The 13,747-nt window shown below is 41.2% G+C and overlaps 2 protein-coding genes across 5 annotated transcripts in view; one reads left to right on the top strand and one right to left on the bottom strand.

Moving 5' to 3' along the window:
* Nucleotides 1-2,216: 2,216 nt before the first annotated feature.
* Nucleotides 2,217-9,158, bottom strand: psma6l (proteasome 20S subunit alpha 6, like). Its single transcript, XM_040024353.1, has 7 exons — nt 8,881-9,158; nt 8,286-8,380; nt 7,238-7,319; nt 6,920-7,075; nt 6,549-6,727; nt 3,022-3,116; nt 2,217-2,729 (listed from the first exon to the last, which is right to left on the bottom strand). Exons 1-7 carry the CDS (start codon nt 8,954-8,956, stop codon nt 2,672-2,674), a joined length of 741 nt encoding a protein of 246 aa, XP_039880287.1. The 5' UTR covers nt 8,957-9,158; the 3' UTR covers nt 2,217-2,671.
* A 66-nt stretch (nt 9,159-9,224) lies between these two features.
* Nucleotides 9,225-13,747, top strand: part of LOC120728982 (inositol-tetrakisphosphate 1-kinase-like) — a 6,781-nt gene continuing 2,258 nt past the window's right edge. Inside the window, exons 1-9 of one of the 4 annotated variants that reach the window (XM_040024298.1) lie at nt 9,225-9,465; nt 9,606-9,630; nt 12,047-12,169; nt 12,361-12,478; nt 12,566-12,667; nt 12,827-12,867; nt 12,987-13,152; nt 13,397-13,464; nt 13,550-13,712. In XM_040024298.1, coding sequence (XP_039880232.1) covers nt 9,335-9,465; nt 9,606-9,630; nt 12,047-12,169; nt 12,361-12,478; nt 12,566-12,667; nt 12,827-12,867; nt 12,987-13,152; nt 13,397-13,464; nt 13,550-13,712 — 937 coding nt within the window. In that variant the 5' untranslated portion in view covers nt 9,225-9,334. Of the gene's footprint in view, nt 9,470-9,605; nt 9,631-12,046; nt 12,170-12,360; nt 12,479-12,565; nt 12,668-12,826; nt 12,868-12,986; nt 13,153-13,396; nt 13,465-13,549; nt 13,713-13,747 lie in introns of all 4 variants that reach the window. The other 3 variants (XM_040024308.1, XM_040024290.1, XM_040024317.1) reach the window with 3 other exon arrangements.

The raw sequence follows: 13,747 nt of genomic DNA, 5'->3' as shown, positions 1-13,747 counted from the left end.
ACCAGCTCTGAAAAGTGACATAGGTCTGTCCTTTTAATAGCCAGAATGGGTGTGACTTGAGTCCAATTGTGTAGAGGTCTAGGGGAGAACATCCCTTCAGTTTTCTTGCTGTTTGATCTCAGTAAACACGTTTTAATTAGTTATGATCTCAATTGCTAGTTCCAAATCATATATTATATAACAAAATGCTTTATGTGCTAATCACAGACTTAATTAAAGTGAAAAAGGAGGATAAAGCAGGATATGCTTCACTTTGTTTGACAAATTGCTAGCTAATCAGCATGCAGTGGCTACTCAGTCTGCTTTATGGTGGCCATGTCCATCTTTTGTATACAGTCCATGGCTGTAACAGTCAATGTTTCTGCCAGAATAAAGTATCTAAAAACTGGGGACTGGAACATGTAAAGGTTCCAGTACTCCAACTACTTTTGCGGTGTGGATCCACTAAGTATAGCTAGCATATCTACGACTTCAACACTTTTATTGCTGGAGACTTTTTCATGTCTGTCTGCATTTATGTAAACTGTGAACCTGCCAGTGCTGACAGCGTTCTTTGTGTTCTGTGTTTTTCCAGGTTCCTGTGCATGCAATGCAGCAATGGGGGTTGAAGAGCCAGCTGGTTTTACCGGTTAAAATGCTAAACTGAAAGATTTACACACACGCACATATATATATATATATATATATATATATATATATATATATATATATATATATATATAATCTTTATGCTACACTGCAGCACTGTTCCCATCCTGTTGGCATGGGGTTAAAACAGGTCATAAGAGTTTATGTGCCAACGCTTATACCTTTATACACAATCTTATGTTATCTAAGAAGTACAGAAATGCTCCCATAAAGTAATTGAAGGCGAGACACTTAAAGCCTATCAATGCAACTTAGGACCGTGCTCCAACCACTAGGAGCTTTAACAAGACTAGCAGGGCTTTTTGATGCTCTCAGTCTAAATCCTTAATGTGTCTGCAAACAAATTGAGAATCTAGTCTTTAAATATCCTTCTTCTCAGTCCTGTAAGCTTTCAAATGACCTTAAAGTATTAATCTTATCTTTAAAATGTATTATTGGATGGGCATTGGTAAAGTTACATTACATAGCACCAGTTCACAACAGCAGTTATCTCTATGAGCTTTACACTGTAAGGTAAAGACCCTGAAATATCAGATGTAAATTCTAATGAATGGAACAACCCCCAGACCACTTGGTGACTGTGGGAAAGAAGAGACCTCAGCAGGCTGTGGGGCAGCTGGGGGTGGTAAGGAAACAGGACAGCACCGAGGAGCAAAGAGAGCTCATAAAACAAACAAGATGAAACACAAACTACTGGAAACTGGTGCAGAACAAACACGTGTATGATGTGTAACATCACATGGCTACCATAGAGATATTGCAACGGTACAGTATTTGTTTAAGACAATTTCAGGGCAGTGAATACTGTGAAACTACTTGGCAGGTAAGTAATAAATATTGTTGTCAATGAGAGAATCAGCATTATTAATAATGTAGGATCACAGTTTAACTTCTGTAAACTAACAGGATATTCATGTAATCTGCTTCTAATAATAAAGTAAAAGCATAAACACGCTGCTGTTCTCTGTCATTGTACGTGTTCATTTTAAGAGTGAATATGTGCGTGCGTGGCTGAGAAACACTTATCCTTTCAGACTGCCAGGTGACATTTTGTAAATGGTGGGTCACAGTGTGTCTTTCTGGTGGACTGGCAAGACACACAACAAGGGACAAATAACAAAGTGGAAATGCACGATTGGCAGTGTTACACACATACAGACACGCAATCCCCAAAGACTTGGAAGCGTAATAGTTTACAAGAGTCAAAATAGATTTCTGTAAATAGAAAAGTACAAAGAAGAACAAATTCTGTTATGAAATACTCAGAGGCTGGAAGCAGGCACACCACTGCCATCTAGTGGTCACAAGAAGAAACGCAGGACATTCAACAGTGAATAACAGGCAGAGAAGCCACATACATTTCAACACAAGAGCCTCATAAACTGTGATTGCTTTTTAAAATTAAATCTGCTTTAGCTGCAGCTAACATAAATGAACACATGAATGTTTCTAATGGCCTCATTACTCTACCCCGTCTAAATCCTGGATCCTTAGTTCTTGCTCATGAATACGTATCCTTATCCTTAATCCGTTCACGTTAAACCAACACACGACATTGCTCAGTCTTCTTTGCATTCAGTTTTATTGTGAATTGCTTAAAAAGCATTAAGTATGACTCCCAGGGACAGTTTTATTATGATCTTTGGAGAGTGTTGTTATAAACATACAGTCCTAAAAATGCTGTATGATAAATATTATGCACAAACCAGCATCCAACAAAAGTTTAGCTAGTCGCTTTAGGTGCAAGATCAAAATTTTAAAATGGCATTACTACTCTATACAGAACTGTTTTAAAAAAGCCCACTGGAGATATGTGTCCTATCACTACGAATCAAACATGTATCGATCCTTTTTAGCACAGTTTCTTCATCAGGTGCGCTTGATTAATCTGTCTGGACATGCAGGTGACCGACTGTGTACAGTGTTGTGTACAGTGGAACAGCATTGGTAAATTAGACTAAATCAAGCACACCGACTATAGCAGACTATGATAAATCACAGACCGATGTTTGCAAGGGTGTCTCTACTCCCGCTCTGCTATGGCAACCAAGTGGGTTTCAATTTCTTCTTCAGCGAGTGTCCTGCCAGAAGGAGAGGAGGGAGGAAAAGTGGAAGAACAGAAGTCAGACATGGCCATGTTAAGTCCTTCAAAACAGAGAGATTCAAATCCTGTATAATTACCAGACTGACAAAAAAATAAAAAGCATCTGACAAACAATATAAATGGAATGAACCAAAACAAAAAAGTAAACTCGTATTTGCAATAAAAGCACCTAAAATAATAAACAATGCCACGTTTCTTTCAGGGTAAAAATCTAGAGCAGAACCTCAGTCATGACCCATGTGGTGAAACCAGTGTGTGAATGAAGTTACCTGAACTTAGGTTTGTCTTTGGTCACTACGCCAATCTCCAGCTCACTGGCCTTGAAGTCCACTGACAGGACAGAGGACAGACAGGAAATGGCCAACTGGAAAAACAGGAAAGAAAAAATCCTTCAGTCAGAACATTAAAGAGGATTTTCGGTCAGAGCGAAAGCAGAGTAGAACTTCACAGACTAACAAGGTGCACAGAGGAGAGAAAGCCGAAAGGAAAATGTTGTTTCAGGTGCGTTTTCCTACAACACAGGTTGTATTGCAAGTCATTCAAAAGGTTTTAATAGTTTTGAGGAATGCTGGTTGATTCTCTGGCATTGGGCGATTTTCAGGCTTGGTTCAGTTTACACTTGGTTAACTGGCCTGACTCCAACATCATGAACAAAATCATGGTTTACACCTGCTTCTATAGTGTGCTCAGGTGACCACTAGTATTCAGGTTTTTAAAGGCCAAGTCAGATTTGACGTTTAAACCCCTCTAAATGTTGACACTGGCTGAACAAAAAGGGAGCAGGACAAAAGAAAAAGTACCACCACATCTGCCCTCATGACTCATTTTTCAAGGGACACATCAGGACACATTAGGGTTTACACTGCAAAAGATACAACATATGGACTAAAGTACAGGCCTACACATTATACCTACAGAATCCTCTTGGTCACAGAGAACCCAGGCCGTGAAGCTCCCAGTGCACACTCTTCTGTTGACGTTAATGTTAGAGAAGGTTTGAACCTCTGCAGTTACTGAGACAGCTGGTGCGCTGAGTGTAATAACGGACTGAAACAGAAGATGGCAGCACTGCATGTACAAGGATGCTAGCTGCCGTTACACCCCGAAGAAGAAGAAGCTCTGTCCCAGAATTCATAGCGCAGCCCAGCTCAGTTTCCAACAATGGCGGCAGCTAGTTAGTTTTAATATTACTCTTATTATTCTTTTTGGGTCACAAAAAAAAGTTGAACATATTTTCAGGCTGAATGTAGCTGTGTAAACCTCAAATATCTGCTCAGTTTATCAAGACACCACATATTTTCAAAAGCGCTCCGACGTTTTCGGAGACGTCTGTTACCCACTAGCTCGATAGCTAGCCGGGGGCAAGGCTCACTAGAGCCCGTGAGAACACCGGACTCCCGGCAAATCGTTTTCAAACCCACCGCCGTCTTTCGCTACGCAGGTTAAACATGTAATATAAGTCACTTAGATAACTTAAAAATGTTATTGTTTGGCTTTTTTAGTATTTTATTTGTTCCTGAGTAAATCGGTTTGGCTGAGAAATAAAGTTTTTACACAGCTGAATAAACGTCAAGCAGACAGCTGATTATCAGAAGTGTGAGATGCTGGAGAATATACTCCGGTGTCCTGTTATATTTTAGATAGCAAGGAGCAGACGGCTGAGTTTATTAAACTTCACTGAAACAACCTGCAGATTTCATTAAAATTTAACAAACTATCATCTTGTCTTTATTTTTAGTTAGCACGGACCTTAAATACTTCAAGCTGTAAGCTAATGATAGTTATATAAGAGCAGATGCATGCTGGTGCAGTAAGCTGTACGTTTTACGTCCAATGGATGCATGATCTGATTAGTCGACTAATCGCAAAAATAATCGGTGACTAGTCGACTCTCAAAATAATCGTTTGTGGCAGCCCTATTGTAAAGGCAGACTGCATTGCTCGGTGCATGACTTTGTACACATGTGGCAATGGGACTGGCAATACTTGAATTCAAAGATTAAGAGGTGCGGCCCAACACTTTTGTCCATATAGTGTATGTCGTTAAATACATCATAGACAACTCAGCAGGCAGTTTTAGCGATCGTCACACAAAATGTATAATGCCAACCACACACTAGAAGACTTTAAAAGCACTTCTGAAGCATCTAGAGATGCTGTGTCTTGACTGAAAGTTTGTAGTCATAGATTGTAAGATTTTGCAAACACTGGGAATTTTTTTCAGGGTTATTATTTCCAATTAACCAAATTGCCTTTAACAATATCACACAATGCTGGACAACTGAGCATTAAACAGAAGGTGCTGCATACATAAGATGCCACTGAGAATGAGACCGGAGGAAGAGAAGCTACTGGGTGTCAACCATGTTCATGAAAGTGATTTGCCTGAGCCATGACCAAAGACTTACGACTGAATCAAACGTGGGTGATTCCTATGGAATATGGAGACGACAACAACACCAACTTAAGGCAGCTTTGACTGAGACAATCGAGATGACAGAAAACTGCCAATATTTTGTCGTGACACGGGACATTTGTCTTCGACACTGATATTGCCTGAGAGTTATTTGGTGTAAGGCTTTACAGGTGAGATGACCTGAGACATGTAAGCAGGGTTCATGTTACTGGAAACGTCACACTTTATGATAGGGCTGCTCGATTATGGCAAAAATGATAATCACGATTATTTTCACTGAAATTGAGATCTCGATTATTTGATGATATTTATTTAACAATAACAATGTATTGAATAATGACTTTAAAGATTGTCAAAAAATAATATAAAATAGTGTGCAAATACTGATAACAGTGCAAATGTTTGCAATATAAAAAATAAATGAAAAATGTAAACATCTGTGTTTAGTGAACTTTGCAGTGTTGCTCTGTGGTGCAGCTACAACACTGTAGCAAAGTTTACACACTGTGTCTACTTGATCCACGTCTGACTCCGCGAACCCATAATGTTTCCACACCACTGAACTTTTTTTTTTTACCTCTCTTTTCAACCAACGGCAGTCACTCTCCTCTCCAAATAACTTCTGCTTAGCTTTCCGAGCTTCCCTCGGGTCCTCTTAATTGTTGTGACACATGTTCGAAATGCAGAGAGGTGCGCTCGATTTGCCACACGGAGCAGCGCGAGAGTAAAGCACGAGGGAGGGGCTAATAATCGGCTCAGTCATTTTTAATGATGGTTGAAAGCCCAGATCGTAATCGTGATTAAAATTTGATTAATTGAGCAGCCCTACTTTATGAGGTAAGTTCAGAGTCACATGAATGGCAATGTGAAACTGTTATAAGGACAGGCTGCTATGGTTCATTGTCACATTGACCTGTTTGCTCACAGGTCATCCTCTTGTAAATCATATCTCAATCAGAGATGCTGAAATCATGCAACACCCTCTCCTTCACTGACATACTACCACTGAGATGTTGATATTCTAACAAAGGTAAAAGGCCAAGTGCATCAGAGGCTGCTATTCTGGGAATGAGCAGGTATAGGAAAAACAAATTCAACAATGTATGATGAGCTAATCCTAAGTGAGGCAGATAATGTCAAGGCAGTGACTATACCAGTGATAAAGGCACAAATTTGACTTTTGCAGGATGTAAAAACATCCTGTATAACGTTTTATTCAGGGACACTGTTGGTATACCTTGGCCTTTCTGTTGGAGGACAATCCTTTCGATTCCACCCAGCAGCTTTTACCACCACCGCATAACTCACCTTTTCGACTAAAATTGGAGGCATCGCATCAATAATTCAGAGAAAGTGTGTTTTCATCAAGCTTCATTTTACCTGCACTGTCCTGTCATGGTTGAGTTCTGGCTTTTTCTTCAGCTTCTTCTCCAGGTAGCTGTTAGCCTCCGTCTGTTTGGCTCCAACCGCCGTGGCTCTGAAGCCACAGTAATAGCCTGCCGGGTCGCATTTATAAAGGACAGGACCGTGCTGGGGGTCAATGGCCACCATGATCATACCTGGGAGCACACGGGGACAACTTAAGACAGCCGTCCTTCAGATTGTGAACATTCAGTGCACATGCAGTCAGTTTTTAATGAGCTCTTATATGTGTTATTAATGTGTCCCTTAAACTAAACTGTCTTAACTATTAATTATATCTGTATATTGACGCAAATAAAATGTAAAAATGCACGTAAGCGCCTACTTACAGCAGCCTAGAGGTCTCATTTCAGCATTCTGCGTGTACACCTGAGAGATATCAGCCAACCTGCGACACAACACGTCTGCCGTGATGTCATAACCAAATTTATACTTCCATTCCCCAGCTTCCACTCGGGCCCGGTGAACCTGGGAACGACTGTCAGCTGCACAGGAACAACAGGATTTGAGTGTAATTACACACAAAAAGAACATCAACACTTTAACAACACATACATCACGTCTCATATTTATTCATTATTATTTATGACAGCACAGCATACACATTATCATAATGAAACGCATGCTGTTAAGTGATGTATACATACCATTGTGCCCGGTCATCACGCAGCCAATGCGAGGTGTTAGTTTGAACATGTTGGTCACAGTGGAAGAGTCCAGCAGCTTATCCTGTAGGAAAAATGATCCAACTTTATAAATCTAGACACTGCAGTATTTTGTCAAAGTAACAATTTAGACTCATGAAATCTCTGATGGTTTTAAGCACTTTGATCTTCTGATAATTTCCTTTTTCCTTTTCTTTTGTTTTTTGTGATGTTCTTTTTCCAGGGTCTTTTTCTCTAATTCACATAGGATGAAATATTTATACATGGGATCAATTATATACAGACACCCCCACTAATCATTGGTTAAATGTGCCTTAGCAAGCTGGACACTTTTGGTAGCCATCAAAAAGGTTCTAGTATAATTCTGGCTGGATATATGACCAGTCCTTCTGCTCGAATTGGTAGAGTTCATTTATTTTGGTTTTTAGGAACATCATCACATCTGAAGCATAGTCCACAAATTTTCAACAGGGCTAAGGTTGGTTCTTTGGGTACTGCTACATCTTGTACCAGTACCACTGGTACAGCAAAACAGCCCAAGGGCAACTTAAGACCACTACTATGCTTGACAGCTTATACAGTGAGTGCTCTTAGGTTTGAAAGCCGCAGCTTTACTCCTCTAACAAACCTCTTGCCATTGTGGCCAAATAGCTCAATATTTGTCTTGTCTGGCATTAAAACCTTTCTAAAGAAGGCCTTTGTGGTCTCCGAAAGACCCTGCCTTTCACCCTATCATAGTTCCAGCCCTCCTGTAACCCTAAATTGGATAAATGAATGGGTCTCCTGGATCATATCTGGATCCGTGCACACTCCATAACATCCATAACTGCAGTGACTAGATGATGAAGCTGACATAGGAGAATAAAAAACATGCCAAAGGTGTGTTTGAGGCCCTATCATGTTATATACAGGGTATCTTATTCAAGCTTTTTGCTGACATGCTTTGAGTCATAAGTGGCCTCACTGTTTGGCTTCAGCTCACATCATCATCATCAGCATCATCACTAGTGAGACGCGTTTGAGGTCTTACCGGAACTTTCTTTTGTGTGACCACCACCGAGGTGTCCTTACCCCGGATCCCAACGGAGGTCAACCCGCCCTGAGAGATGGCTTTGAAGGCATACTCTGCATCGCAGCACAAGACACATATGAGAAAAAATAACAACATAAACCTCCCCCTTTATTTTTTTATTCTGATTATTTAATTTATGAGGGGGAAGGCACCGAGTTAGCCCATGATAGTTATGAAAACAACTTAGAGGAACTATTTTTTTTCTCTTTTCGGGATACTTCAAACACTAAAAGCACACATAAAGAATAAAACTAACTCAAACTAACTACTAACTGTGTTCAGTTATTCATATTGCAATTTAACTAGGTTATAAACATTCAAGCTTGAGTAAAAACAGGTATAGCAACTAGTACGTGTTCAACTTGGACGCTAACCGTACTCCGCACCGAAACCAGAAGAAGCTAGCTACTTTTGCTCCATCATGTTTTTGTAGTGTTGTTTCGATTAGCAGCAGCAGGTAGCTCACACCTGGTAATGACTGTGCTACTGTACTGTACACTAGGCATGGTCCGGGTTTGCTGTTAGCTAACACACAACAGAAAATGTCCCTTACCGACTTGGTAGAGGCGGCCCTCTGGTGAAAAAATGGTGATGTGTCGGTCAAAACCTGCGTTGGACCCTCGGGACATCTTCCTCCTTGTGACCTCAGGTGAACTTTACTCAATATGTCTATATGAGCACGCAAATAATCGATACTTCGTGTGTTTTTCAAGAGTCAGATAATAGGAAATGACATGCCTGTGCTACTGCCGTGAAAGCAGGCTAATGGAGTAACTTCCCCGACAGGATTTTTACTTTCTCTTTCAGTTTTTCGCTCAGAGCGGCTCCATGACCGGCCCCGGCCGCTTTAATTGGATGGCAGCGGCAACGAGGAAGTCAGAGACTTTACCAGTTAAACTGGCCCTCTCGCTCCTCCCGTGCGGACTCGGACAACCATGACTCATGACTGTTCCCATAAATGAGTGAGAGGACTCGACACTCCCGAGCAGAAGTGGCAGAGGGAAGGGATGAATGGATCGTCTGTCCGTGCGCGTGTGCGGTCCCTCGGCTGCAGGGGTCCGGTCAGAGCGCAGGGTGGGCTGCTGGCTCAGCGACAAGAAGCGCAGGAGGATGAACCTGGACGCGTTCATACGGTTCTGTGCGTAAGTGTACTTATTGTTTTACTATGAGGCTATTCAACTGTAAAATTCTCTATACTGAATGATTTGTCAGCATAGTCTTGTTCATTATGTGTAACATAACAATAGACAATAAGCATTTTAATATTTTTTCCTACAGACACCATGGAGTGGAAGTGGTAAAGGTGAGTTCTTTTCGCCCATGAAATCTTGGCTGTGTGTTAAATCTTTTGCAATCACAATGGCGAGTCACATGAAATGCGAGGCTGAACACAGGCCAGTTTTTTTTTTTTATTTGTTACGTATTCGTGTTGATAATTACAGTTTAATTAAGACGAGTGGAACAAGGCAGTGTGTGAGTGATGCTGTGTCAGACTCCAAGGAGTAAGATGATTGTAAAAGCCCAAATTAGGGGGAAATTATTTAAAAAAAATTTAGTGTAAAGGCTAAAAACTTTCTTGTTTGTGTGTGTGTGTGAGCGAACATGCTTAGCATTGCATGTCTTTGTAAGTGCGTGACGGTAGATGGATGTTTTCATACTTGCTTGATAGCTGTGACACTAGATTATGAACACTATGCGCTCATAGTCACATACTTGCGGCCACAACATTAGCAGTTAGTATCGCAGCCACCTGCGGCCACCTGCTATAATCTGCTTGTAGTGAACTTGCAACCCATCCGTGATCATAACTGTTCAGACACTTAACTGCACGCAAATATCTTCATATACTACTGCATGGGTGTGTAAAACCACCTGGGTGTGTTTTATGGTGATTTAGATTTCAGGAGCAGAGATCAGGAAGTGACTCTTTTTTTCTTGTCTGAAAGATTTGCTGGTGGCTTAAAACGAAGTGTTAAGCAATACCAAAAGAAAATCAAAAGAACTGCGTGAACAAGGTCTATATATATTTCATGTGGTGTCTTAACCTTTTACATACTGTGTGATGTCATGAAGTTGACCTTGCTTCTGGAAGTTATTACGAGTCACTGTGTTGCAATCTATTGACTGTAGGTGTGCCAGTAACAAGGCCCTGCTAATGTACATAATTATCTACTGGCTCTGTGGTTTGGTTGTAAAACGTCTGATCCCTCCTGAAGCCAAGACAGCTGTCACACGGTGTTCCCCAGAGGTCAACTCTTTTGTTTTTTTTCTTTGTTCTCTTCTCGAATCATATAAGGCTTAAAGACAGTGCTGATTTTCTATTTGGTTTTATGTATATGGCACCAAATCACAAGAACATTCACCTTCAGTCAGATTACTCCCCTATGACAAGGCGCTTGGTCATAGGTTTCCAAGTGTTCTAGGAAAAGTGGCCACAATTCAAAGAAACACCCCTGCTTTCCTTGCTGCTGACTACCGGTTGGATATGCAACGATTTCAAACTTAAAGTAATAACACAGACTCATTTGATCATGTCTTGTAGCACACGCTTTTTTGGGAGGCGATATTCAAATTAGCTTTATTCTTGTTTTATCACTGTTATAGACAGAATGGGGATATTATCAATGCGAACAGTAACACCTGTGTTTTTCCTGCTCAGCCATTTGAAAATTTGACTTTCTATATTTTTTGATGATCACTCCTTAATTGGTGCAGTGATCAGCTACATGTGCTAAAACAAACTGCCATTTGCAACTGTACATTTATTACACTTCAAGACTGCACAAATGAAGATAATATGAGTGATAATATGAGAATTTAGCTATATTAAACTCCTACAGCATAGATTGGCTACATCTATTATGGCTTACAGCTGCACCACCCTGAGCACACCCAATCTGATTTGACCTAAAAGATAAGCACAGTTGTTTAGAGACAGCCCGAGAGCGCCAGGGTCTGTAGGTTTAGTGGGTGGGTCATGTGGTAATTGTAAAGTTAGTGCTTTGATCCCCAGCTCCTCCAGTCTGCATGTCAAGCGAGATACTGAACCTTGAGTTGCTCCTCGTGCATTGATTGGAGTGTGTGTGTGTGAACATTATAAGGTATGGATATGTGTGCGAATGGGTTCAGTTCAATTAAATTTTTTTTATTTATATAGCACCGAATCACAGCAATAGTTTCCTCAAGGTGCTGTATATTGTAAGGGAAACACCCTACTGTAATACAGAGAAAATCCCAACAGTCTAATGACGACCTGTGAGCAAACACTTGATGGCAGTGGGAGGGAAAAAAACTCGCTTTCAAAAGGAAGATACCTCCTGCAGATCCAGTCTCAGGGAGGGGCAGCCATCTGTGAGACCAATTGGGGGTGAGGGGAGGAAGACAGAGATTTTAATAATTAATGATTAAAAACAGAGTTTATAAATGTGTATAAATATATAGAGAGACTGAAGAAGAAACACTCAGTGCATCATGGGAAGCCCCTAGCAGCCTAGGTGTATTGCAGCGTAACAAAGGGAGGATTCAAGGTCACCCGATCCGGCCCTAACTACATGAAAAAGGAAAGTTTAAGTCTAGTCCTAAAAGTAGAGAGGGAGTCTGTCTCACTAATCCAAACTGGGATTAAAGAATAAGATAATGAAGCTTGTAATAAAAAGTAGAAAATTCTATATTAAAAGAAGTCCATCAACATAGCCTGTACATTTTTTTTTCTATTGTAGATTGATCTCACTCAGCCCCTGGGCCCTCAGGGACCCTTTGACATCATCCTTCACAAGCTGTCTGACGTAATTGTGGAAGCTGAGCACGATAGCCAATCACAGCAGCTCCTTGATAACTTTCAGGTAATGCTGCACCTATTTAAACTATTCATGTTGCAAGTCCAGCAAACTGTGTATTCATCTGGGGCTGCTGACAGAGGATACTCCAGTACCCTCTGCATGTAGTCTTTTAATCTCGGGTGTTAATAATAATGGTGCAGCTGGACGTTTTCATTAATGAGCAGTTAGTGACTCCTCTCTCATTCCCACCACAGAGTTATGTTTCAGCTCATCCTGACACAGTGCTGCTGGATCCCCTGCCTGCCATGGCTAAACTATTAGACCGCTTTGTCTCGGGTCGGATAATGAGCCAACTGAACAGTTCACTCCGAGGTGACTGCAGCTTCTTAGCCCAACGGTAACACAGCTTACAGCTCAATCGCAGATATTAACAGTTACTCATTCTTCTTTGTTTGTCAGACTGGCGTATCTGCAGTCCCCCATGCCTCGAGGTCCACAGTGGCAGTGACCTGTCATCCATTCAGCAGGCTGTGATAAGACAGGGCCTAACATTTCCTCTCAGTCAGTTCACTTAATGTCTGTCCTCCACATTTCTTACTTATTATCTTTGTGTGCATGCATGCATGTGTGTGTGTGACTGAAGCCTGGAGGTAACATGCAATTCAGTTTTATAAAAATAAAATACTAACACACAAACACTTCCTCTTTTCCTCACCTCAGTTTGTAAAACCAGAGTGGCACACGGCTCATATTCACATGAGGTAGCTGATTTGGTTTTTCCTGCCTCGCAAAATCCCACTTGATATCTACCAACTACTAACTGTAAAATGTATTCTTGTAAGTTTCCATTTCTTAATCTCATGTGGTCTCCATGCTGCAGATGTGTCTGCTCTTCAGTGCAGCCAGTCTGGCTGATATCCATCCTCCCTGTGTGCTTCAGAGTTTTGTGAACCACGGAGCCGTTTTGTACAAAGTGTTTGTGGTAGGAGACAAGCACTGCTGCGTAGAGAGACCCTCTATCAAGAACTTTCCCTCCGGCCCCTGTGGTCAGTTTCCACCCCGCCAATATTCCTTTCGTCTTTCCCGTCTTTTATCATTTAACTTTATATTTTAACTTTTTTTTTTAACTCACTTGCATCGCCCTTACCTTTCTTGCTTTTCCTTTTGTTTTGTGTCCCTTCCTTTTGAGTTCCAGCATTTCATTTTCTCTACTACTTTTACTTTCTTGTGCCACTGTTATCACCTAGTTTTGCTTTCTGTATAACTGTTTCTCTTTCTCCCTGCCTGCAGACAGGAAGACCATCTTCTTCAACAGCCAAAAGGTGTCCAAACCAGAGTCGAACTCTAATCTCACGTCTGTGAGTAATATTTCGGACTTAGTTTAAAGCAACAGGTCAAATGCTGCTCATGTCCACCATAAAATGCCACGTCTCATATTCTAAGGTGGATGAACATATGGTGGACCCGCCTTCTCCCAGCTCAGATGCTGTGGCCGCCCTCGTCAAGGAGCTCCGAGCTCAGCTCGGCATGGCCCTGTTTGGCGTGGATGTCATCGTCAACATAGGAACGCACGCGCTCACCGTCATCGACATCAACATTTTCCCAGGTAGTGCCGGAGTACACAGTGACTTACACACAGGA

This window comes from Simochromis diagramma, unplaced genomic scaffold (genome assembly GCF_900408965.1).
Source record: "Simochromis diagramma unplaced genomic scaffold, fSimDia1.1 OVJJ01000348.1, whole genome shotgun sequence".
In the NCBI taxonomy this organism is placed as follows: domain Eukaryota; kingdom Metazoa; phylum Chordata; class Actinopteri; order Cichliformes; family Cichlidae; genus Simochromis; species Simochromis diagramma.
The sequence above is the reverse complement of the archived record's forward strand: the minus strand, read 5'-3'. Positions and strand labels throughout refer to the sequence as shown.

What these genes read in the sequence shown, in the direction of transcription:
- psma6l (XM_040024353.1), bottom strand. Translation starts at nt 8,956, where the DNA reads ATGTCCCGAGGGTCCAACGCAGGTTTTGACCGACACATCACCATTTTT. An exon ending in CGTGATGACCGGGCACAATG is followed by an intron (nt 7,076 to 7,237) that starts GTATGTATACAT and finishes GTTCCTGTGCAG; the next exon opens with CTGACAGTCGTTCCCAGGTT. An exon ending in ACCATGACAGGACAGTGCAG is followed by an intron (nt 3,117 to 6,548) that starts GTAAAATGAAGC and finishes CTGTTTTTCCAG; the next exon opens with TTGGCCATTTCCTGTCTGTC.